Source organism: Sceloporus occidentalis, unplaced genomic scaffold (genome assembly GCF_023333645.1).
Source record: "Sceloporus occidentalis isolate IW3139 unplaced genomic scaffold, rSceOcc1.0.p SCAF_3, whole genome shotgun sequence".
Classification (NCBI taxonomy): domain Eukaryota; kingdom Metazoa; phylum Chordata; class Lepidosauria; order Squamata; family Phrynosomatidae; genus Sceloporus; species Sceloporus occidentalis.
The window spans coordinates 114,209,869-114,236,791 of record NW_028316983.1 but is presented as its reverse complement, the minus strand read 5'-3'; the positions used below and the strand labels follow the sequence as shown (position 1 = coordinate 114,236,791).

Sequence of the window (26,923 nt, the reverse complement as noted above, 5' to 3'; positions counted from 1 at the left end):
AAAAATCTTGATTCCTGATTGCCATTACATCATTAGCTGATTGGTAATTATTCTACTGGTAATCATCATAGCAAAACATAATATGGTGTTTAAAATATATGCTGTTTCACTTCCCATAAAAACAACCAACAATCTGTACATTTTCCAGCACAAATGTATTTGAAATAGGAAAAGGTCATACAATTTCTAACAGTCCTCTCTCTGTTGGCTAAGAGAGTGAGCTTTTGCTTCATTGATTAGTGAACTTGGGCAGCTAGGAGTCACTCAAAATATTTGGGTCATAACAATGCAGTCATATGACATTGTAAATAACCTAAATTGTAAGGAAACATTTCTGTAATAGCTATCTCAAAGTGCAGAACATTCCTGCTGAAAATTCAGAAAAGCTGGTGTTCTAATTGGAAAGAATCAATATATAACTTTCATAAGGAAGTTTGATCATGTAATACTAAGGATATTTTCACATATTGTTTAGATAGATAATTTTTCATGGCTATTTTAGTTAGTTTTTAAACTAATTTTTTAAATGTTTCTGATGGATACAACTGAGGGCCAATTAGATTTGCAAAATTTGTGGTCTCTTTAAAGAAGAAAACCCACTCCTAAATCTAGTTGCCAGTTGTGAACACAGTAGACATAGTAAATTAATTTGTGAAGGATAGGTCAAATACTTTTGTATTCCCATCGATTCAGTGGGTCTAATTTAATGGGGACTGATAATTGGATTTAGACTCCAAGGCTTATTCTGGTGATGGGAACATAGTGGTACAAGGTACAAGATTTATCAAGAGTGCATGCTCTCCAGGTCATGTCCTGAATCATAGATTTCTCCCTTAATATAACTTTCAGCTCTTCTAAGGTTGGGGTTCATGTGCAGGTTTATTGGAGAACCTTGATTATGCATCTAACTATTTTATAATGTGTTTCTTTGCAGTGCTATAGCCTCCATCTTGAGAGCATGGCTAGACCAGTGCTCTGAAGACTTCCAGGAACCACCCCATTACTTTTGTTTGCGGAAACTCTTGGCTTATCTGACACGGGTCATGCCAGGGTCAGACCCTGAAAGAAGAGCACAACATTTGTTGGAGCAATTTCAGAAGCAAGAAGTAGTAAATGACAGTAAGTATGTTGTTTTCTGGATACAAGTTGTCCATGGCTGGGAGATCGAAGGAGTTGTGAAGATTCTGGGGAAAGGAACTTTTCTAAACTCTACTCCTGTTATTCCAGTTCTGGGCACCACAATTCAAAAAGGATGCTGACAAGCTGGAGCGTGTCCAAAGGAGGGCGACTAAAATGGTGAAAGGTCTGGAAGACATGTTCTATAAGGAGTAGCTTAGGGAGCTGGGTATGTAGACATGTTCTATAAGGAGTAGCTTAGGGAGCTGGGTATGTTTAGTCTGGAGAAGAAATGGTTAAGAGGTGATATGATAGCCCTGTTTAAGTATTTGAAAAGGTGTCATATTGAGGAGGGAGCAAGCTTGTTTTCTGCTGCTCCAGAGAAAAGGATCCGGAACAATGGATGCAAGTTATAGGAAAAGTGATTCCACTTCAACATTAGGAGGAACTTCCTGACAGTAAATGCTGTTCAAGAGTGGAGCCCACTCCCATGAAAAGTGGTGGAGTCTCCTACTTTGGAGGTTCTTAAACAGAGGCTGGATGGACATCTGTCAAGGGTGCTTTGATTCTGTGTTCCTGCATAGCAGGGGGTTGGACTGGATGGCCCTTGTGGTCTCTTCCAACTCTATGACTCTATGACTCTATGATTCAGAATATTAAACAGAGTACACTTTAAAAAGTGCTGGATGTCTTTGGTTTGTTTTGACACACTGTCATTGATTAGACTGCAGTGCATTGTTCTGCAGAATTGGTGTCTATTTTGAATTTTGTGGTTGGTGAATCACTTCTCTGTTCCTGCTGCATAGCACAGTCAGAATTCAGACATGCATCACTAAGTTACAGGCCTAGCACTCTTCCCTGAAAATTAAAAACAATGACATTTTCTAAGAACTGACACTGTTCTGGAGATGTTGGCTTGGCCGTAGGCTCAATTACAAATGGCAAATCGTCAAAGTCATTTCTTAATTGTTTTCCCTTAATCAGATTTTTCCCTTCTAAAATAGCACTCTGCCATTACTTTCTTGTGACAGAGCAGGCTGGGTCCCCCCGCCTTTTTCCCTTTCTTTTTTGGATTAGGGCATTTGTGCTATGAAACCTCTTTCCTTAGCTGCTGTCATGACAAAGGAAGTGTCTGTGGTGTTTTTTCCTATCTGAGTCCGATGCACTGCTGACATCCAAGGACAAAGGGAAAATTTACGTTACTGGGTCAAAGTGCCACTGGAACAATTGGGAACAGTGGTGGCACTGGAATGCTGTGCACAGTGTTGAGCCTGACAAATAGCCTTCCTTCCACCACCCCCACCTCCGCTTTCCTGAAACAGAAGGTTTCCTGTGGCCATAATTAGCATAGCTAGAAAGCTAATGGAACCTGTACCATGAATGTAACAATGTCAGTGACCAGCTTTCACAGAAAAGCAGTAGGAAATGGATGGGAAATGACAGTACAAGATAAGAAAGGGATACAATAAAGATCATTGCTGCTTTCCCCCTTAAGCTCTACTTACTTGAATGTTCCAGAAAGAATTATTCGAGTTATGCTGCTAATCAGACTTGGCGCCAAACAGAACCATTTATTTATTAATTTATTTTTAAAGGCTAACTACATTGCATCTAAATGGTTCTTCTCATCAGAAATTCCTGTGTCTCCCAAGTGTTGCTAATTTCTAATTATGTTCTCTTCTGGATCTGGTTCCAGCAGATCAAACAAAGCAAGTCTAAATGCTGAGATCTATAATTAGACGTTCACAGAGTGAGCGATGGTTCCCACAGAAACTCCTAGGTAAAGCCTACAACAAAAGTCTTTCCTCTGTAATTTTCTAGTTAAAAAGATTGTGAGTTCTCAAATGAGTTGCATAAGTTCCAGAAAGAACAATTAATCCTGCTTTTGAGCATATGAAGGAAGTTGATGTGAGCAAAATAGGAATCCAGACACTTTGGTGGATGGTAGCAGGAATTTTTTACATTTTATATTTGGTTGCTTTCTTTAAAAGGGGGTGTGTGAGTCAGATATATAATTATATAGATATACTGTATATTCACTGTGCACATCATTTTTTTACAAGTAGGACTTACTTACTTAAGGATAAACATTTCTAAAGCTTTAGTAAACACTAACAGATTTGACAGTCTGTGTGATATGGGCCAGAATCCAAATAACTGTGAAACAAGTTTGGGGCAAGATTTTCAACATAATTTCCCTTGAATAGAACCTCCACCCCTGTGCAACACAGCATACTGTGGGAATTCACAAGTTTATACAAACCATGTAACTTTTAGACATATTGCATAGAAGTTACACAGCTGTGTCAACACAGAGATTCCTGGGTAGATAATCCATGTGCAGTTTTCTTTAATGTATTTTCACTGCAAAACTCCCAATATTTTGTTATTTTGAGCAAATGAATTTTCTCTGAGAAGTCTCAAAGTATGACAGGTGCTCAGGGGTTGTGAATCCATGTATTCTTCTGCAGTGGGAAGAAAGAAAGTGCTGAAGTGAAAGAAGTGTAATTTACATGCATGTATGGCCTGCTATTCTTGGGACCGTGGTTGAGGCTCCTTACAGAACCATAAATAGATTGTTGGAAGGTCATTCCTTTAAGTAATCTAGATGGTGGGACCTTTGTACGACCTTCACATCATAGTTCTCACACCTCAGAAGTGGCACAGTAAGTGATATCAATCAATCTATCCACCAACTGAACACTCTGTTTATATCCTACCTTTCCCCAAGGGTGGGATTCTGGATTATAGAATCATAGAGTTGGAAGAGACCACAAGGGCCATCCAGTCCAACCCCCTGCCATGCAGGAAATCACAATCAAAGCATCCCCAACACATGGCCATCCAGCCTCTGTTTAAAAACCTCTAAGAAAGGAGACTCCACTACACTCTGAGGAAGTGTGTTCCACTGTCGAACAGCCCTTACTGTCAGGAAGTTCCTCCTAATGTTGAGGTGGAATCCCTTTTCCTGTAGCTTGCATCCATTGCTCCAGGTCCTACTCTCTGGAGCAGCAGAAAAGAAGCTAGCTCCCTCCTCAATATGACATCCCTTCAAATATTTAAACAGGGCCATCATATCACCTCTTAATCTTCTCTTCTCCAGGCTAAACATCCCCAGCTTCCTCATAGGACATGGTTTCCAGACCCATCACCATTTTAGTCTCCCTCCTTTGGACACGCTCTAGTTTCTCAATGTCCTTTTTGAATTGTGGTGCCCAGAACTGGACACAACATTCCAGGTGGGGTCTGACCAAAACAGAATAGAGTGGCACTATTACTTCCCTTGATGTAGACACTATACTTTTATTGATGCAGCCTAAAATTGCATTGGCCTTTTAGCTGCCACATCACACTTGTTTACTAAGGTTCAACTTGTGGTCTACTTGGACTCCTAGATCCCTTTCACATGTAGTCTCATTCACACAGGTGTCCCCCAGCCTATATCTGTGCATTTCATTTTTCCACACTAAGTGCAGTAGCTTACATTTCTCCCTGTTGAAGTTCATTTTGTTAGCTTTGGCCCAGCTTTCTAGCCTATTCAGGTCATTTTGAATTTTGATCCTGTCCTCCGCGGTGTTAGCTACTCCTCCTAATTTGATGTCCAATGCGGAGTTATGTCCAATACTAGCTTGTCTGGAAATGGTCACACAATTCTGAGATATGAGAACAAACCAAGGATTTAAAAAAAAAGGAAGGAGGTATAATAGTTATTTATTTATTATAATTTAGGGATAGAAAGAATATTAGAAGATGCAAGGGAAAAAATGAGAAAGCATGTTTTTGACTGTCTGAAGCCCCCAGTGGGCCCTCTTCTTATTTCTCCTCCCATCCTTGAATAGACCCAAGACCTGCTCCCACTTTACCCAGCCCCGATTCACATTGTTACTGTTTTACCCAAAGAGGTAGGGTGGGGGCAGCCCAACAGGAAGGATTGACACAGGTTATGTTCCAATAGCTGGTGCACAATGAGGACATCTGCATTATCATGAACCAGCTACCAGTAGGGCCTGAATAGACAGGCCAAAATAAAGCTGCTTCGGGTCACTTTGGAGGTAAGCTGTCTAAATGCTGCATGCGTCCTAAGAGACCGGAAGCCACGCCAAAGCCATGCTCCAGTTCTAAGGACTGGAGCGCAGCTTTGGTGCAGCTTCTGGACTCTTAATATGCATGTGTCATTTGAACAGCATACTTCCAAAGTGACCCGAAGCAGCTTTATTTTGGCCTGTCTGTTCGGGCCCAGTACACAGGGAATAAGGACAATCCTCCTTTCTTGCCTGTCTCCCTACTCTCCATGACATCAGGAGGGGGAAACCAAGGCAGAAAGGGACAACTATAGCTTTCCTTGGCTCCACCTCCCAATCTTGCATTGTAGGAGTGAAAAGAGGATTGTGGAAACTATTTGTTATTGTTATTTGTCACCAAATTGACTTTTTTATGGGCAGTTCTGTAAATGAGAGACCTCCAAGATTCCTGGTCATCAACTGCCCTTGCAAACTTAGTGCTTCTTGATTGAATCAATCCATCTGTAAAGTGGTCTTCCTCTTTTTGCACTACCTTCCACTTTATCAAGCATTATCATCCTTTCCAGTGAGTCATGTCATGCCATTGTACATCCAGCCTCAGTTTAGTCATCTTGGCTTCTAGTGAGAGTTCAGGCTTGATTTGCTCTAAAACCCATTAGTTTGTCTTTTTAATCGTCCATGGTATCTGTAGAACTCTCCTCCAGATTCACATTTCCAGTGAATTCATTCTCTTTCTGCTTTCTTCTCCTTTCTGTGGTGGGGGTGTGGATTGCTGAAAGAGAATCAAAGAAGTTTATAGCCTCCCTGATCCTTGCCTTGCTTCCAACCCTGCCTTTTGCTGCTGGAGGCTTTCTATGCCCTGCAAGACATCTTTGAAAAATGCACAGATTTTGAAGGCATCTGGCAGCTGGGAGAAAATTTATTAAATTATTAGTTCTCCCCTGCAGTAACGACTAATTTAACAAAGCACATTTCTGTTACATTTATAGCCTTTTCAGCTGTGCGCTCAATGTAACATACATGACAGTCCCCTCTTCCTTTTTGTTCAATACCATTCCTGTAAAGATAGGTAAGAATAAGATAGTGTGACTGGCCCAGGGTCACCCAATAAATTGAATAGTTGTGCAGTCCAGTGTAACACTTTCCACAAGCTCCCATTCTAGTACTATAACGGGAAATAGTTTCTAAGAGGGGTGTAGGGGAGGAGTGTTTAGAGTCAGAATTTTTAGTGCACTGTGGCGGGCTAGATTTTTGTCAGTTTTATTATTATTTTTAATGATTGGCAGTGTTACAAGGTCTGCAGCATGCAAAGGAAAAGAAAGAAAAGAAACAAAAATAGCACACACACACACACACAAGCCATTGACAGTGTGGTGTAGCAGTCAGAGTGAGCTTGGATAAGGAAGACTTGGTTTGTTGTTTTAATATATTTATATACTGCCTTTCTTCCAATGCTTTGTGCAGCAGCACCATTTTCCCTTGTGAAAAAGGCTGAAAGTGTTCAAATGAGCTTCAACTATGAAGCTTACTGGCTGCACTGAGGAAATCACTGTTTTCATTTACCCCATAGATTATTGTCAGGATATAGTAGAATAACTTAATTCATGATGCACTGAGTCCTCTGGAATAAGGGTGGGATGCAACTATTATGAAAAAAAGCCTGGTTCTTTTATAAATTCCTCTGAAATATAACACATATGGCTTAGATAGAACCAAAGGTTTATTGAAGTTCTCTCTTTTTGAAAGGATTGTTGGATTTATCAGGAAAAAAGTAGATTTTCTTCAAGACATTTTAGTGAAGAAACATGCTTTAGTGCAAGGATTCCTAAACCTGATGCTTGCATCTCTTCAGCTTCCCAATGGTTGTTCCTCCCATCTACATAAGGTGGAACCCATCATTATATTTTGCTGGGCACTCTGCTAAACTGACTACAATCTACTCTTTACAGGCTTAATCCCCACCCCAACCTTCATTTCTGAGCTGCCATGTATTTCATGATCCTGCAACTCTTCTATACCTAAATGTGCCTGGCACCTCTAGGATTGTGGATATGGATGCAAAATCTTCACTTATTTATTTAATTACTTATGTAGTTATCAGAACTTCCTCCCATCCACCCAATGACTCACTATGTGAGATGAGAGACTTCTTCCTCTCATCCCAGTGTGTGTGTGTGTGTGTGTGTGTGTGTGAGAGAGAGAGAGAGAGAGAGAGAAGTTTTCAGGATGACTCCGTGTGTTGAATTACCCTTTTTTTTTTTTTTTTTGCTGAGGATGGCGAAACTTGTAAACATTCTTTATATCTTTAATCTAAAACTAAATTAATCTGCATCAAGCACTTTTGGATTTTAGGTCTTCCTCCTCACTAGCTTTACCTGGGGAAATGTGGCTCCTAAAACACCAGAATTAAGAAGACAGCTAAACATTATCTGGAACTTCTTTATTTTAAAGTCTGATAGCAATACTGTATTAGCAACTTCCTCTTCATGTGGCAGTGTCTGCCAAGCAAAGCTAATACTTTGACTCCCTTAAAATTGTGGACAGGATGTCTGGCTGCGCCGACAGGTCAGCTTCTAAGCTGCCTGCTTTTCTGGACTCCCATTTCCTACAAATATATTTTCTCTTTGTGTGTGGAAGGCTAACTGTTTTCTGCTTGTATACCTACTTGATAGCTTATTGGTTTCTCCATTGCCTGTTTCTTCTTGTTTCTGGAAACATGTTATTTCTGCAGCAGTTATTTTCAAGGATGTATCTGGGCCTAAGCCCCTGGGAATTTGTCCCACATTCATACCTGTGAACAATGCAAGATCATAGACTTCATGCGTTTTAGTGGGCACAAGCAGGAGTAGTTCCTGATAAATAGCATTCTAATAGTTCACATTCCTATTTCCACTGTGGCCACACATGGGAAACTCAAGGCCTAATTCTGGTCTCCAGTTCTGAAAATCATTAGTGCAGTTACAAAACAAGCAATTGATGTACAGTATGTCCCAATTTTAGTAGTTCTCAATATACAATTTACAACATAAGCATGTGAATCCAAAGATCTCATAAAATTTTTCCCTACAAATCAAAGACTATAAAGAGCTTCCAACTAGAAGGCAGGTAATTTCTCTATTCAAAGATGGTGGGAAAGGATCTGTGATACATGGCTAAGGGAGAAGCTTGAATACAGTGAGAGTATAATGAAAACGATACATCACACATTATTCTTTTGAAGATAAACGGATTCCCTTTACTGATTACATCAGCAATGCATATCATCCATATTTTCAACATCTTATTCAAGACTCTAATTTAGTCCTTTATTATGTAGTAAAGTTGGTAAATGATATGAACTCTGGATGGATGGACTTTTTGTATTTTGATTGTGTTGGATATTTTTTTAAAAATAAAAAACCCATAATATTTATTCATTTCCATAACTTGGTAATATGTGACCTTAACTAACCTATTTTCTCCCATCCATAGGATATAAAACAAATAAACAAAAAGTAAACGAGAGGGAGAAACAATTGCAATCATATTTCTCTATTGAGCCATATAATGTAAGGAAACAATACTTCTAATTCATTCACTAACCCCCCAATTCTGACAATTAATTCATATTAAGAACATAATAATATATAATTTATCTAACCTAACTTCTATTAATTATTAAGAACATAAAACTCTATTAAGCAGTATGTAAAAACTAAAATCCCTACATTAAATTATCTATAACTTCTGTTTTACCACAACACCTTTTTATTATATTTCATAATATCATAAACCATTATCTTATCAATATATCATATTCCCAAATCTAGACCTCAGATTTTCCACCTAAATCTACTGCACTACATTAAACTAACTTTTTTTTAACTTCACTTGATGACTTTTCTGATACGCCCACCATTTAACAAAGAAAACCAAGCAACCCCAAAGGGGAAAAGATATATCAGAGCAGCATACATTATCCCATTAGTCTTAGGGACATCTTTTTGGTCCTTCTCTTCTTATATGAAGACCTGATCCTGAAGGTTCTCTTCCAACTAATCCCTCTAAAATCCATTGTTGCAAAGATACTGAGCTTTATGATACCTTTTACTATCAGGATATCTTTGATATCAAAATAATTTTTAAAGTCATTCTCCTTCTCTTTATCTCCTCCAGCAATCTTCTTTACCTCTCCAAGTTTTCCATGTCCTTTTGCAGAGAAGCATTTTTAACATCTCCATGTTTTCATTTTTATGTACATTTATATCCACTGAATCGTCTAGTTTCTTGCTTCTCATGTTGCCAAAAGCCTGTCTGAACAAACCTCCCTAGGGTTAGAGTTCCAAATCCTAGGAGCAGCCACTCAGAAAACCCTATCTTATGTTCCTGGGGAGTTGGTGGGTCTAAAGGAAGGGCTTCTCCTGAGCATCTTAGGGTTTGACAGGTTCATATGGTGATATGCAATCTGTGAGCCTGGACCTAAGCCTGAGGATGCAAGACACAAGTCACTTTTGCGATAATGTTTCCTATATGGTTTTTTTCTGTGACCTCAGAATTTTATTCTCTCACTTTTTGGAATCCATCATCTAGGAAAATAGATATTTTATAGGACGTCATTAAGTGCAGAGTCTTTTTACCTACCATAAAGTCTTGACCACTTTTTCTCCTTTCTTCCTTCTGTGATTGAAGACAGAAGTTTACTTTTTGACTCAGTCTAGCATTCAGCACAGTGAGGCCTCAACTTCCACTGGACCTTAATGAGATTGTGGAGCAGAAGGTGTGTTTTGCCAGTTTTCACAATGTTTATTTTTTCTGGACAGGTGGGATCCATGACATCCTTGCCATTGAGGAAAAACTAGAGCCTGGTGGTTCAGAAGAGTTCTCTTCTTTCCCAGAAGACCTTGTGGCGGAACAGCTCACCTACATGGATGCTGTAAGCATAAAAAATTGATTTTGATTGTGATGCAGAACTGTTTTCTTTTGGGGGGGTGGTGGTGGTTAAATTTGATCCTGTTTTCATACCAAATGATGTTCCAAATGAAAGGGATTAAAAACAACATTCATTTGAAATTATTATAGCATTTACAGTGGTAATAAAAGCCGGTTTATGAGTCTGAAGGCCTGTCCAAATAAAACCATCTTTGCATGCTGGCAGAAGGTCATCTAAGAAGTGGATGGGTGGGCTGTTACTAGTGGAGCCACAGAGTCTTACCAAATATCCTCCAGGCGACTTTATTCTGATATTTTTGATTGTCAGGAATCAGAATCCCAACCCATTACTTTATTCTCCAAAGCTGTGGCAGCTGTTTATTTGTTCTGCCTCCCAATAATGTTAATTTCATATTTTTCTGGGTCAGTCCTACAGTTAATATTACTTTGTCCAAGAAGCAACATTGGCACCCTCTTCCTCACAATCAGTGTGCTGCTTTCTTTTCTTATTAACAATTATACTATTTATAGTATTGGAAGTGCTTTGGTAATGTCACCTCAAAGTAAAGCCATGTTTAACAAACAGCATCAGACTGGGAATCAAGGGAAGGTTAGACATGGTTACTGGATTTCTTACCAGTTGCAAAACACTAGCACTCTCCTTCATCTTGATGTTGAAGGTAAGCACCCTGGAGTGCTCTTGTCTAAGAAGCTTATCACACTGGGGAGATTCCACTGAAAAACGGGATTTAAACTAGATTCAAAATTTTAAAAAATGCAAATGCAGGAAGTTTATCACACATAATGACCCCCAAAGTGAAATAGCATGAAGTTAAATTGGAAGTAAAGCAGAGATAACTGGCAGCTTTTTACTTTCAGGAAGTTCCAAAAGTAAAAAGTTGCTGGTTTTCTCTGCTTTGCATTTGGTTTAACTTCCCGTTATTTCACTTTAACTATGATGTCATCTTATAAACGTCCTGTATTTGCAGGTTGTTTTGTTTTGTTTTTGCTTTAAATCTCTTTTAAATCCTGTTTTTCTTCAGGATCTCCTTAGTGTAATAAACTCCTCTAAGTCTGGACTATCTATCTAGTAGTCTCTTCTTCCAGTCTTTTAGACTTTCAAATTTAATGCTAAATTCTAGGGACATGTTCTTGATTTCATTTACCTCTTTGAACTGAAGACAAAACCAAGAATTGCCTATTACATGAATAAATAAATAAATAAAACTTTTATTTATATCCCGCTTTTCTGTGACAGGACAATCAAAGCGGCTTACAACACGTTAAAATCCACATTTACAAATTTATATCCCAAATTCCCCTCCTTAAAACAGGATTAAACTCCATGTTATTAATATCTTTTTCTCAGGGCTTCTCTAGACTGGCCAAAGCTTCAGGGTTTGGTGGGGACTGTTGCTGTTGTTGTTGTGTGCCTTCAAGTCATTTTTGACTTATGGTGACTCTAAGGTGACCCTATCATCGGGTTTTCTTGGCCAGATTTGTTCAGAGGGGGATTGCGTTTGCCTTCATCTGATGCTGAGAGAGTGTGCCTTGCTCAAGTTCACCCTGTGGTTTTCTGTGGATGAGCAGGATTTGAACCTTGGTCTTCAGTGTTGTAGTTCAATAATCAAACCACTACACTATGCTGGCTTTCATGGGAATTGTAACTGTACATATTGGTGTTGTTATTGATGCTGCTGCTGCTGTTCTCTCGATTCCTCCCACTGTATTTTTGGGTGGTGCCACTTATGTGTGTTGAATGGAGGTGTCACTTTGGCAACAGAGGTTTTCCACTGACCCTCATTCTCTCATTGCATGTCTAGTTAACTCACTGATTTTTTAAACTCTCCCCTATTTTCACAGTTAGAGTACTGTACTATATACAGTTAGAGTACTGTACTATATATATCATATGAACATTGTGACTATAACAAAATAAAACAAAAATTTAAGTACACAAAACAAGAAATGTTGGCACTGTGCAAAGAGTGTGGAGGGGAGGTGTTGGGTTCATGGAGGAGACAGCAGGGATTGAGGAAAACCATGCACACATTACACCTCAAATATGAAGAAAATTTAGTTGAAAATAAATTTATACTTTGGAAGTAGCATTAAAATCTGCTACAGCCAGCAACAAACCAGGTCTGAAACTCAGGTACATTTAAGGCACAACTGGAAGCAACCATGACAGCACATTACAAGCCATGAAAAACTAAAATAGAACACCCAAGTATTTACCAGAAATATTGTACTGTCTAGTGGCGCTCTTAGTGGACAGAACTGATGCAACTCTGTCTTTCATTTCTTTCCAGCCTCCATTTGTTGGGGTTTGCGATACAGCACTTTTAATGGGGATTAAGAAAACTCTCCGTTTTGATAAGATGTCATGTTTTGTTCTAGAAACTGTTTAAAAGAGTTGTGCCACATCATTGTTTGGGCTGCATCTGGTCTCGAAGGGATAAGAAGGAAAATAAACATTTGGCACCCACCATCAGAGCCACCATTGCACAGTTCAATGCAGTGACAAAATGCGTCATCAGGACCATCTTGAATGGCAAAGAGTTGAAAACACAGCAGCGAGCCAAAACCATAGAGAAGTGGATCAATATTGCACATGTAAGTGCTTATTTGGTTCCCTGTTTCTCACTGGTCTTTCGTGAATATATAATTTGAACACTATGTTATCAGCATTGTTAGTAGATGATGTATCATCTTCTAAGCTATGACTATGTGGTGTTAGAGTTTAGTCTATAAATCCAAAAATTCTCCTTTTTGTACAAAATGTCTGAAGGATATATCAGATGTTGCTTGAGTTGCTTGGTCCTTTTATAGTAGTTTTCTTTAGCGTTACAGATATGTCTGATTCTTAGAGCCAAGCTGCAGATAATATTTCTTTTAATGTGTTTGGGGTGGTAGGCTCTCCAGTTCAAGTAAACATGAGCACCAATGAATTTATGTAGATGTTCAATTGTTTTATCAGATGTAAACCCAGTTGATAGATAATATAAATCTGGTGGTTGGTGGACAGTGGACAAGGCAGTATTCCATACATTCACTCTTTTGTAATTACTGAATTACCTATCTGTGATAGAATGTATACAGTAGAAAGTTATAGGAGTTTCATACCATTTTAACTGCCATGGTCACATCCTATGGAACATTCCCTGTCTCTAAGCTTTTTATTTCATCTCATCATAGTTGTACCCTCTCTTGTGCAGCATAATCTAGAATTCTGTATGAGAACTAATGGAGTTGTGGCAATTCTAGAGCCACATAGATTTGTGCATCAGGTAGAAATCATACATGTGTATGTACAAGAGACATTCTTTACAACAGATGTCAGCCAGGAACTATTTGCTCTAGATGATGGGTAGTTTAAAGTGATTCTTATGTAGTTTATGTCTTTTACTATTCTAAATACTTACTAGTTATGTAGGAATTTATACCCCATTTTTCTCACGGAGGTTAACAGAAAACAAGCAAGTAAAAAAGAATAGCAAAAATCAGGTTAAAAAACAGTGAGCTGGTGCCTTAGATTCATAGACCAGGAGTCAGCCCAATGAAAGAGGGAAAGAGTTTAACAAATGCCTTCAAAAGCCCAGGAGGTTAAGATGAGCTTTACCTGCTATCTTGAAAATATTAAGAAAAACACCCAAGGAAGTACACCACATTTGTCAACCAGTTTTGCCTCTAGGGCTCTTCCAGTCCTATGCCCAGAAACGTCCGTGGGATGAAGTAACTCGAAAGCCTCCAAGTGCAAAATCCCTGTCAGCATGTTTTTGCACAGTTGTTTTTCAGTTCTACAGAGGCCCACCTTCACTAGCATTTAAATAGGAAAACTGGAAGCTATAAAACTGAATCAACAGGATTGCATCCTGTCCCTTCCCATTGCTAAAAGTTAAAAGTATAGAAAACAAGACTAGAAAGTGTATTTTCAGAAGCTGGGAAGGGCAAGACAGATTTTTTTTAAAGGCACTTAATATTTGTTCAGGTGTGTGTGTGGTTTGTTTTTTTTAAGAGTTAAGAATTTATAGCAGCTGCAGTACCCTGAAAACAAGAAATGATAATTGGTTTGTGATATAGTTATTTAATCCTCTTCTGTTTCTTAATCACTCCCTTTGTAGGAATGTAGGATCCTCAAGAATTTTTCCTCTTTGAGAGCCATTGTTTCAGCACTACAGTCCAACTCTATCTATCGATTAAAGAAGTGTTGGGCCTCCGTTGCAAAGTAAGACTTTTTTTCCTATTCTTTTGAATGGAAAGCAGCCTCATTAACAGCTACTAGTCTTCAAAAGAGAAGAAACATGACTGTGTAGTCCTTGAGTAAAATTTTAAAAATCAGTATTGGTTGGTGCTTTTGCTGGACCACTGAAATATGATCAGAAAGGTGAGTTTTCAAGTTCTCCTAGATTCTCCATCATTCTGAACTTAACAAAGAGACCTGGAGGACACAAAGGCTCCTCCTTTTTAAAAACTGTATTTCAGTGGTCTAATAAAGGAGCTAGTTCATGTTACTCCACTGGGTGTCCATGTTACTCCAGGGGTGGGAACAAGGGAATCCTTGATCCCAAACCCAATTCCTGTCCAGCAAAAGTGATAAATATATGCTAGGAGAACCCCAATTACTGAATAAACCAGGCCTGAAAACCTTTATACTCTTTATCACCTGGCCTTATTAGATCAATGTACCTCCCTTGGCCGGTGGTAAGCAGCATCCCAGTGGTCTCCTCTTTTGGCCAGGGGTGGGAATGATGACAAAGTGGTACCCAGTATCCCTCCAGGTGCCAGAATGAGGAAGCAAGTAGACATGATAATAGTAGAGTGAGGACTGGTAACTGTATGTTTTGCTCTGTAGGGCAAAGAATACCATTGGGGGTATTCTTATCAGGAAAATAGGATTTATTTATGTATCACCCTGTGGTATGGTCTGAACTAATACCTCACCCCACACAAGGGTGCTATTTTCTTAAAAATGTTAACAGAAAGTTTCTTGAAGTTCAATGATTTTTTAGAATAAAAAACAGGCGAGTTTGTGATGGTGGTCTCTGTATCATAACCTGCTGTATCCCAAGTCCAGCCATGAGCACGTGCCAAGAAGGAGGTTGCTTGTGCAATTTAATCACAAAGAGCCAATAAAATTAGCCCCTAGTTTGTTTTACAATGACCACAAACCTCAAATGCATTCTATTTCTCACCTCTATGCAGGGACAGAATGTTGATGTTTGAAGAATTGTCAGAAATTTTCTCAGATCATGACAACTATTTGACAAGCCGAGAGCTGCTAATGAAGGTGAGAAGCAGCAGATATGTCAGTGGTGTGCCAATACGTTACTTTAAAAACCCTGTGAGCATTGCACTCAGACTTCCAACACCTTGATGTGTCATTGATAGACCGTCTTCAAATCCCACAAAAGCAGGTGTTAGAACTATACAGTGGTGAAGGAAATTTTGAACAAAAAATCTTTTGTGTATTATTCCATTCTTCTCTTTGTCTGACTTTCTCACTCTCTCTGTGTTTAATCTATCAGCTTTTTCTTTAGACATTTCTGATATTAGACAGATATTCACAATTCATAGCTGCAAAGTAAAATTTAGATTTCCATGTAAGATATTAAAAGTCTACAACCCCAAATGCTACTTTTTCTACACACTAGACTGGATAGAATAAACAGCTTTCAATGCACAAAGGAGACAATGGAGTCAAAAGGAAGGTTTTAGATCAGTTGTGTGCTGAGAAGAAGCTGGCCTTGTAAAAAAGAGATTAATCTAGAGTCAAAATAGAATAAGACTGCTGACATTTGAGGAAAAAATAATAAATCTTGCCAACATCAGGCTCTGGAGCACATCTGGCTTGGGATAACTCATCCCTTAGGGGAGTGATCTCAATGTTCTATGCTCTTCATCTGAGATAGACAGATTGAAGATGATAACAGCATGCAGAGACAAATATTCAGTGAACTATTTAAATATACAATAGGAACAAGCTGTGGAAAACATGTCTATATGCTATCTGTATGCTATCTCTCTATATACATATCTGAAAAGTTATGTAGAACATCTACATAACATCTAGCAGAGTCTCATTTAAAAGGGATTACTTAATTGTTTTTAAATGAAGGATTAGTTAAAGGAAAGTTGAAGGAGAGAATCAGAAGGTTCAAATCCCTTTAGGAGGTTTAGAAGTTAGAAGACAGAAGTTTAGAAGAATATCAAAAATTTATACCATGGACTAGAAAGGGCATGAATGAAGTATCCAAGGGGATGCCAGTGCTGTTAAACAGCAATATAAAACCACTGAAAACAAGGGAGCTTCTTTAGAAGTTTTTGCTCAGATGAGATACAAGCTGATAAACAAAGAATAAATTTTATAGACACACACGTGCAGCTGGAGTAGTTCTTGGACAAGCACCAATTTAGGTTATTGTACCTGGAATAACTATGCCATAATGTCTGGTCTTGCTAGCTGAGTGATTCTAAGGGTTGTAATAAAAAAAGTAACTTGTTCAAATTCTGGTTTGGAAAAGCAAGCAAGACCTGACATCTAGAGAAGCAGCAGGAGATATGGGAAGTTACAGAGAAGCTAAATGAATTCTTTGCATTTCTCTTAACTGTGGAAGATGCCAAAGAAAGACCCACTTGTGAAACATGGTTTTCAGTTACGGCATGTGAGACGTTATGTGAAACTGCTGACCCTTACAATTGTAGATCAGTGTAGCCTAGGGAACAGTGGCAATAGTTTAATCAGTAGATGTCAGTGGAAGTAAAAGTCTTGTGAAATTTGGCTCTCATTCATAAAATTATTGGGAAAGTGGTCTCCAGAGCCTGTAGTGCTAGAATCTGAAAACAAGCATTTTCATTTCCTGTCTGTCTTCTTCTTAGTCAGCACTCTGAAGAGGTTAGTCATCATATCCTAATGCAAGAAAATTAGAAAAACACCACAGTGTTGCATAATGGAGGAAAGAAATGTTTATTAATAGTATATATTCTGAAATAGTGTTGGACAAGATGTTTCAGAATGGAAAAAAATCATTAATTCTCTAGAATAGCTGTCACAAGGTATTTGACTAGAAGAACTGTGGTCTCAATGTATTTAACTTGAATAAGGCTAGAAGTTGGCAGCAGTCTCAAATGGGCATGGAGGTATATTGTAAGCAAACTGTGATTGTTTCATTTTACAGCCACTCTTCACAATGCTGAGAAACATAAATATGTGAACTCTTTACTTTGTGTGTGTCAGTTCTGCATTTACCATTAAAATGTTTTATGGCCTTGAGAAAGCAATATATTGGTTGGGATTAGTATAGGAAATATTTGTAACTCAGTTCAGTGGTCTCTTCCATTACCTGCTCTGTTATTCACTTTATAGGAAGGAACATCAAAATTTGCAAATTTGGACAGCAGTGTAAAGGAAAACCAGAAAAGAACTCAGCGACGGCTTCAGTTGCAAAAAGATATGGTGCGTAGGCTTGTCCATTTAATTTTCTCCATGAGATAATCAGGCTGTCAAGGAATTGATACTAACACTGATGGGATCAGGCAGGCCCATTGCTTACATCAGTGGTTCCCAAGCTTGAGTTGCCAGGTGTTTTTGAAATACAACTCTGTTGGCCATTCTGGCTTGGCCTTCTGGGAATTGGAAGTGCAACAGTATCTGGGGATTCATATTTGGAACCACTCTTATACAAGCTACATTGCAAAATCATTGAGGTTTTTTTTAATTTTAGTTTAAAAATTGTTTATATACCTCTTCCCTGAGGAAAGATTTCTCAGAAAGGCACAATATGCCACAAAATGAGTAGTTCTGTAAAATGAAGTATAAAAGCATGAACATATATAGCAACTGTTAAAAGAGAGTTACAGCTACATCCAAAGTCCATTATGTATAGGCTATTAAACCATGCTGGCTGAGTAATCCTGTTTGTTGTAGTCCAAACAGCTAACTCTTCAAAGTTCTGGTTTAAAATGGCACTACTAAATGAAAAAGACCTCTAAACCAGATGGTGAAGTGTCCCCATGAACAGTCTTGGGGAATCCATCCCATAAAATCAGTGTTACCACTGAAACAGCACCACACTCTCCATGGAGGCTCCCGTCCTGGTGTGGATGGTGAACTCACTCTACCTTTTGGTCTGAACTTGAAAGGAGCTGTCCAAAGTACATGTTTGGTAGACAGGGTTCAGAACCTTGGTTAGGTCCTTTACAGTTTGGACTAAAACCATGAGGAAAATACCACTGACATGAAAGCAACCAACTGCCACTGCTGTCTCTGCTGTATCTTACTTTCTGTGTAGCTGGTAGATACAGCACAGCCTGACTCGACAGATTACACATTACATCATTTGTGTGAAAAGTAGCCAATTGTAAAATATGCTGTGACTGCAGGAAGTTTTGAAGTTTGCTCAGAAATAGGCAAAGGAACATGGAAGGGACGTCAGGCACAAGGAAGGAACTCGTACTATATAGCACAAGGGGAGATGGTGGATCTGCCACCATAGAGGTGCCATATCCACTTTTGACTTTACCACTGTTCCTCCTACATCTGGATCAGAGATTCGCTCTGGCAACTTCAACTCAGTACAGCTGGAGGAAAAACATCAGTGAAAAGTGGCTTGCCACACTCTTAACAGCAGATTCCCTCAGCCAGCCCTTCTCTAGCAAACAAAGGCCAAAGGGGATATATTGAGTAAGTGTTTCATAAGTGAGGCTGGGCCCAGGCCATGTAGGAGTTTGAACTGGCCCCAGAAGCCAATGAGCAACCACTGAAGGAGGGCTAAAAACACTAACCTGTTTGTATTCTCTTCCTGTGCAGGGTGTAATGCAAGGCACCGTTCCTTACCTTGGTACTTTTTTGACTGACTTGACAATGCTCGACACAGCTCTTCAGGATTATGTGGAGGTAGCTTTTCATAACAAAATGTATGAATCTGTATGGTAGTAACTTTCCCACTAGACATTAGGTATTATATTATCTATCTGCAGTTTCATAACCATAAGTCTCTCCCTTCCCCTTCCCTCCAAAAAGAATGCTAGAACAGACAAATAGATTTTTATTAGAAAATAAAATAAGATTGCTGCCACAATGGAATTTACTGTAAAGGAATTCTCCCAATCAAATTACATGCCTATAGGAGGTCATAGGAGAAAGCATCTGAGAAAGCGAGTGTGTCTATGGCCCGGTCCAGACGGGCACATTAGGACACCCTCGTCACGTGTGAAGGGCAGCGCTTCTAGATGCCCCTCGCCCCTCGGACGTGACAAGGGAATCAAAATGGGGGCGCCCTGTACAGATGGGTGCCAATATCATTATGTGATGGATGCCTAGTGTCCACATGTCACAGCGCCATTGTGATGTCGCAAGTGCACCGTTGGCGCACTGCGGCATCATAATGATGCCGCAAGAAGAACCCGCTTTTTGTGGGTTCTTTTTGGTCCGCAGGGAAGTCCCACGGTCTGGAGGCTGCAGCTTCCCCACGGACCGAAGCTGTGTGCCAGGATACCATCCTTTTTGGACGGTCTGTCCCGCGGCTATGTTTGGGGTCAGTTGTTAGGCACCAATCTCTTCCTTGGCTTCTTGCTGATACTGATCTACAACATCATTCATGACTTGGCCCCCATCTGCTCTTTTCTGTCCACTGTGGTAATCTACTATGACCTTGCCCAAGTGTCTCTGTGGTGGCAAAAGGGGAATGTTTTCTATCATCAATGCCCATTCTTTGGAAATGTCACCCATGGAGGCTCATTTGGTACCTATACTATAGTCCATTTGGCACTAGGCTTGTTATTCCCCCAGGTTTTTAAAGAAAAAATAGATCTGATTGTAATATGACTTCTTCTGCTATTTTTTATCTTTTTACTGTCCTTTATAGTATTATTTGTGTAGTCAGCAGTTTGTGAGCCATCCTGAAAATTTAGGTTGAAAATCATTGGAGAAATCTTTTCTGTGAAGAAATAAAGTTATGGATGCAGCTTCAGAAGCTGTGGACAAACCACAGAATATGAGAGTATGATCCAGCATGATGTAGTGGTTTGAGTGTTGGGAATATGACTCTGGAGACCAGGGTTCAAATTCCAACTCTGTCATGTAAAACACTGGTGACCTTAGGCATGTCAGACTCAGAGGATAGCAATGGCAAGCCCCCTCTGAAGAAACTTGCCAACAAAACCCTATCATAGGTTCACTTTAGGGTCATCATATGTCAGAAATGACTTGAAGACACACAACAACAACAACAACAACAACAAGGTTGCGTGCAAGTTTGGAATACTGTTTCAAAGCTCTAAAAAACAGAATTGTGGTAGTGGGGACAAGCAGGTTTCATTCTTGAGGAAGTGGTGTTGTTTTTCTGCCCCGAGTAGCTGGTGGTTCCCATTTCAGTGGGGTGGTGAATCCAGGTGTTAATGAAGGCTTCTAAAAGAGCTCTCCATGGTTCTGACCTATGGGTTCACCAACCCAGTGATATAAGAACCATCAAACACAATTGGGAATCCAGATTTTTGAGATTCAGCTCCCAAGCAAACCTAGTCAGCATGGTCAGTGGATTTGCAGGTCAAATATCTGGAGCACTGAAGGCTCCCTACACCTGCATTACAGCTTGTACAATTGTGGTGATCTGAAAAAAGGTTTTCTTCACTTGTGCCTGCAGAAATGCTCATATTTCCTATGGAGTGGGAGTAAGGTTTGTACTACTCCTGATGAATGGCTACAGGCCTAGAGTTTCTGCTGCCTGCACACTCCCATGTCACTTGTGGGGAAAAGAGAACATCCTGCAAGTGACAAAATGTTAGAAGCTTAAGACTGACCCAGATTTGATGGTTAAATTACCAGAAATTTTGAAGAGGATATGCATGTATTCCAGCCTGATAGTTATTGATGGGCTGGTATCTTTGATTGGATATCTTACAGATATATGGATTTAGATTCAGAAGTACCATCAGAGAAATCCACTTCTGAAACAGTTGTAATTTTTACAGCAATTCCCATTAACATGGCATGATTACCCACTTGCAGTTGTTTACATTGATTTTGAAATTAGCTTTTTTAAATGCTTGTTTGTTTTTTACAGGGAGGACTAATAAATTTTGAGAAGAGAAGACGGGTAAGCTTGCTTTTTCTTTCATCATTTATTGGTATTTTAATGATCTACAATTCGTATCCTGGGGTTTTTTTATCTTGGCTTCAAGGGGAGGGAACAGATATACAACGGCGTATGTAAGAAAGCTTTCTTAGCTGGATTTGTGAAATACCGTATATACTCGACTATTAGTCGAGAAATTTTTGCCCCAAAATGATGTCCAAAATCCTGGGTAGACTTATCCACGGGGCAATAGGTCCTTCGACCAAGCCTCTCCCCAGTTGGGCTGCTTTTGCAAGGGATAGCCCAACAGGGCAGGCGCTGGAAAGGGTGCCCGATTACCCCGCAGCCTCTCCCTGGCTCGGCTCCCTCCAAAGGGAAAAGCCCAGCAAGGGAAACGATTGTGCGCCCTGCAGCCTCTACCATGCAAGATTAGATCAAGGATAAATAGAAGTGACTTAGGAAAATACCAGTTTCCCTGATGAGGGCAATCTTTTATGTGCTGTTGTATCTTCTGGGCAGTTGGAATTCTAGTTCCCCAGTAGACAAACAAGCTTTGGTACCTCTACCATCAATCCACATATCAGGGCCAGGAAGGGGCAGTGGAGGTGGTGCTGGCTTTATTTGCCTCCAGTGTGTAGATGGAGTGCCAGCGATTCTCCAGGAGAAAATACAATGTGCTGCATCTTCACCATCAATCTCCAGCTTCTAGTACGTGTGTTTGTGTGAGAAAGAGGTATGTTTTAGTTCTCTACTCAGCAGTGACTTAAAATAGATTGAAGGTTCCCACCCGTCTTCAGAGCTGACGGGAATCATTCACTCTTCTATTTATCCAGTTTTAAGAGGACACCTCAGAGCCTAACTGACCTCTTGCCAAGCCAGGTGGTTTGAGTGAGAATGTTGAGCTGAATATATAACACCACTGGCCAGCAAACGTTTGAGAACAAGTGATGCCCTTCAAGTTTGTTAATTCGGTTGAAATGATAATGTTTATTGCCTTTCAAAACCAGGTTGTAGGGAACTGTTGGTGGAACTGCAGCACAATGTTTAACATTTCAAATTGCCCTGCATTTGTCTGCCATTCTTGTTTGGAAGGAATCTGTATTTGAATACATTCTCTCATTAAGATTTTCTTTATGATATTTACTTTCTCAGGAATTTGAAGTAATCGCTCAGATTAAGCTCTTGCAATCTTCCTGTAACAGCTATTGCATGACATCTGACAGAAAGTTCATCCAGTGGTTCAGGAAACAGCGGCATTTAACAGAGGAGGAGAGGTGAGATGAAGCTTTCCTATATCTTTAATATTAGGCTTTTCCCCTTCAAATTTCATCTGATGAAAGTCTGTGCAACTTTGTGATTGTGCAGAGGAATATGCATATATTATTATGCTCTTCCTATTTCAATAAATATTGAGAAATTGTAGGGGTAGCACTGCAAGGTTGAGTTAAGATGGAAGAGCCCTGGAGCCTTAGAGTGGCTATGTAGAGTGTTTGAGAATGAAGGGTTCCTCACACTACTCATTATAAGGTATTATGCAGCTATTCTATCTTTTTCCTCTTAACAGATTTTCTGCAGAAAGGAAAAAGTACAAAAAGCAGGGTTATGATGCAGAACTATAGTGTAGGAAGTTCCTGTAAAATTCAGTGAGTAAGGCAGACCAATGACTTAATAACAGGATTCTAGCCAATGTGGCCTAATGGCTTACCATCAAGTCTTTACATTGGAGTGGGTCAAGTATGACATTTGGGCTATATGTAGCCCAGAGGGCCTTCAAGGGGTTGTATTTTGCCTCCAAAGGCCCTCTAGAAGATATGGGGGTTATTTTCACCAAGTTTGTGCCCCCAGGACATTTTAGGCCCAGGACAGGCATTTTCCACAACTTCTAATCACTTCCTGTTGCTGAAAGAAGATTAAACAGGTGAAAAATGGGATGAACAAACCCCCGTGCCCTCAACAGTGTGCTTAGGGGCATTGGAGGGCAAAAATATTATGCTGGGGTGTGTGGTGGGGAGCATACAGCCTTCAGGATCTCACTAGGGTAAGGATGGGCCATGGGCCACATAAAGTTCATTAGTTTCCTACCTGTGGCTCAAAGCTCCCTAACCCCTCCATTAAAAAAAAATAGGGCAATTTTTAGGTTATCTTTTTGGCCTGAAAACTTCCCAAAAGCCACCAAAAACACTTGAAAATGTATCACTTTGCTTCCTCTAATCCCTCCAGAGGCCTCCATACCTCCCACCCCTCAAAAAAAAAATTAACAGAAAAAAAAATCCAAAATGCTGGCCAGAAATGATGCCCACCAGACAGAGATGGGGAGAGGGCAAATAGCCTCCCACCCCTGCTCAGTTGCCCATTCCTGCCTTATGGGCTAATGCAACCCCATAGCCTCCTTACTGCTGTCATTCCTTTCTTTACATAATAATGTCAGCTTGAGAAAGGAGCAAAAAAGCTTGGAGTCACATTTGCTCCAAATCTGAAACCACTTGTAATTATGGGTTTTATTCACATACAAGTACAGAGATGTCCTTCCCAAATTACATAAATTGGCATAATCCCAGGTTAGGTTAGCATAAACCACCACTAAGGTGATATCTTTTGGTAATTCCTGGCCATCAGGTTAGCCAAGAACGTCTTGCAGGCATCAGTAACAATGCAAAACTCATATATAACATGTATTATTTTTATATGAACCTTCTTTTCCTCTTGCTCTTTTTTATGTTTCTTTTGTCTTCATCTTGAATGTACAAGGTTTCTCTTTTCATGCTTTCACTTAGAGTGTGAACCTATGCCTGGGTCTTCTGTACTTCTGTTTAAGTACAGTCTCTAGTAAGTTTCAGATGTTTTAACAAATATTTCAAATGATGGCAATGACCATATTTCAGGGGAAAGAACTGACAAAACCACCTTGCCTAAGAAAACCCTATGAAATTAATGTGGCTGCCACAAGTCAACAGGTGACTTGAAGGCATGTATACACACAATGGCCCTTGCAAACACCTGTATATACAGTCATTGAAGTGGAGTTTGTCTCTCCTTTGGATAGACTTATGCAGGCCTGTGACTCTTGGTTCACAAGTTACCTTAAACAATGTAGCTGCTGTCCTTTACTCTGATAGGCATGAATATTTTTTTGCTCATGGAGCTAGGATAGATAGCATGGCTATGTATCAAACTGGCCACAAGCCTCAATGCTGGCTCACATTTAAACTGGGCCTGAGAAAAGAATGAGCCAAGAACATATCTTGTTTAGTTTTGAGGAATTGTTAGCTGTCTTAGTAAATTAAATAATCCAAAATCCTTATCAGTGTACTAATACCTTTGTTTGTAAAAATATTTGCAAGCATCTTTGATCTTGATATTTCTTTATCAGACAAAAATGCGACAAAAGGAAGGTTGTGGAGATAAGCTGGAAACTTACTTGATGTTTAAGTCATGGTGTTTGCAGGATGTCCTCAGATGGAATCCTTAGTCTGCAGACATTCAAATGAGGCCCTAGTTGGTAATGTGATGCTTTTAGATTTAATATGGAGTAACCCCTAAGAATGTTAGGATCAACAAAAACAAAGGTTTGACTGTCCATTTTTGAAAACTCTCTCCCCATCTTAAGTAAAGCACACACTGGCTGCAAATATGAGGATGTACAAAATGTATCTGAGCAGTATTTATGCAGTTCATCTCAGATAACTGAATAATCTTTTAAACCAGTAGTTTCTTGATTTTTAAAGGTGGCCTGACTGGAAGTCAAACACTGCTGTCTTTCACAGCAGCCGCCAAAATTTTGCTTTAATTGAGGGATTTTATTCCTTAGTAGCAACATTTCATAAAGCTCTAATCACAAGTTGGCCTCTAATTTTACAGCTATGCCCTTTCTTGTGAAGTTGAAGCAGCTGCTGACACAACTACCACATCCCCCAAACCTCGGAAGAGCATGGTGAAACGACTGAGCTTGTGAGTATGACATGATGGGTGGTGTTTTTGGAGGGACTGGCATGGCAGATACACTAAACTGTATTATAAATAACCATATTCAAAGGAGGTGGGAATTGTTTTCTCCACCAAAACAGAATTTCTCCTGGAAAGACACTTGCATAAATACACATTCGTTTTTCATGGATCACCATGAGTATTTGAAATCAGTTAACAAAGGGAAGGTAGCTGATGAGAATTACAGTAAATGTGATCAGTACAGGGTTGCACCTCTGAAATCCCTGTAGATGCACTTGGATTCGTCACATTTTATTCATCCATTCAATTTAAAATCTAATATATCTTCATCTATGCCAGGGTACAGATGTTATGGACTTCTACTCTGAGGAGCCTTAGTTAGCATGGCCAGTGGTAATGGGATTGTGGTAGTCTGAAACATCTGGAGGGCTAAAGCTCCCCCTGGATCTGTGGCACTTCAAGAGCACAACTTTCAGTCAGAGGAGGACATCCCAGATGCCATCGGATTTTTTTTTTTCAGATCATCCCCAATAAGGGTGAGGAGGAGGGTCTGCCATCCGAGAGGGAGATCAAACATGACAAACTTTTTACTGACAGTGTCAGAGAGAAGAAAAAGAATGCCAAGGCTGTAGTAAGACACTGTGGATGGACTACAGCATGTGGCCCCTCATGGCTGTTTTTGTGGCTCCTGGATCCCCTAAGGGGTAAAAGAAAATGTTTTTTTTTAAAAGAAATCCCCCAAGTCTCCAAACAGCCTCGTGTGTGTGTGTGTGCATTTTCACCACATTTTGGGTCCTTTGGATCATTTTAGACTTAAGAAAAAGCCTTGAAAACAACAATAACTAAGGAACTATAAAAGAAGTAGTGTTTTTAAAAAGGTGTCTCCTGGGCCTAAGATGGCCCTAGGGACACAATAATGTGGTGAAAATGCCCCCATGCCCCATGTAGAGCATATTTCAGGGCATTTGGGGGGCAAAAAAGGGTTTTTTGGAGGCAAGATTATGGCCCTCCCCCTTCTCCTGTGGTGCTGGTGCAATCCGCTACCCTCCAATAGCTGCCCATCCTGCTCTACAAGACCCAAAGCCTGCAAATTTTGGAGAGGCATCCCTATAATGGAACTCAGATACTCTGTTCCTTCCTGTTGAGAGCAATGGGAAGAGAAGAAGTGTTGCTGTTGATGTAATAGGCTGTAAAAGGCTCTAAAAGGGTGAAATGTAGTTCTTCTCCACCACCTTCTTCTCTGAAGTCAATGAGACATAGGGAAAGGCCTTTCCTCTGCCTCAGTTTCTCCTTCCTTCCAGCTTGCTCTAGCTGGCTCAAGAGGACTTACAGTGTTTGAAATTATATAGTGACATTTCAAATTTGAGACACTAAAGCACATCCAGATTTAAGCATGTTTAACAGCATTAAATGTGTGCTTAGTCCTTGAGCAAATCACATGCTCTTAGGAGAAGGCAATGGCAAAGCTTCTCTGAAGCAATCTTGCCAAGAAATCCCTATGACAGGTTAGCCTTAGGGTTGCCATAAATCAGAAACAGCATGAAGGCACACAACACACACACACACACAACAGCGCTGGTCACATGCTTAATTCTTCCTGAAATGAAAAGGATTTCAAAAGCATTGATTAACTGGATTGACTGAACCTTTGCACACTGTTTTCCCGCACACATTTTGACCAGGTGTTTTATGTTATCTGTGGCAAGCCTTGAAAAGAGAAATAAAGGATGCCTTCCTATCTATAAGTTTTTGCTTCACAGTGACTATTCATGCAAACAGTTCTAATGAGGAATTTATAAAGGGCCATGGAAAGCTCTTTGTGCCAATTTCTTTGCATTTTTGAAGCATGCCAGCGTT

The 26,923-nt window shown here is 39.8% G+C and overlaps 1 protein-coding gene across 3 annotated transcripts in view; it reads left to right on the top strand.

Annotated features, from left to right (window-relative positions):
- Positions 1-26,923, top strand: part of RGL1 (ral guanine nucleotide dissociation stimulator like 1) — a 121,849-nt gene that overhangs the window by 83,280 nt on the left and 11,646 nt on the right. For all 3 annotated transcript variants that reach the window (XM_089515865.1, XM_089515866.1, XM_089515867.1), the window contains 10 exons: positions 935-1,119; positions 9,938-10,050; positions 12,447-12,662; positions 14,171-14,274; positions 15,252-15,336; positions 17,413-17,502; positions 18,856-18,942; positions 21,110-21,142; positions 22,274-22,395; positions 24,980-25,069. In XM_089515865.1, coding sequence (XP_089371991.1) covers positions 935-1,119; positions 9,938-10,050; positions 12,447-12,662; positions 14,171-14,274; positions 15,252-15,336; positions 17,413-17,502; positions 18,856-18,942; positions 21,110-21,142; positions 22,274-22,395; positions 24,980-25,069 — 1,125 coding nt within the window. The remainder of the gene's footprint in view (positions 1-934; positions 1,120-9,937; positions 10,051-12,446; positions 12,663-14,170; positions 14,275-15,251; positions 15,337-17,412; positions 17,503-18,855; positions 18,943-21,109; positions 21,143-22,273; positions 22,396-24,979; positions 25,070-26,923) is intronic.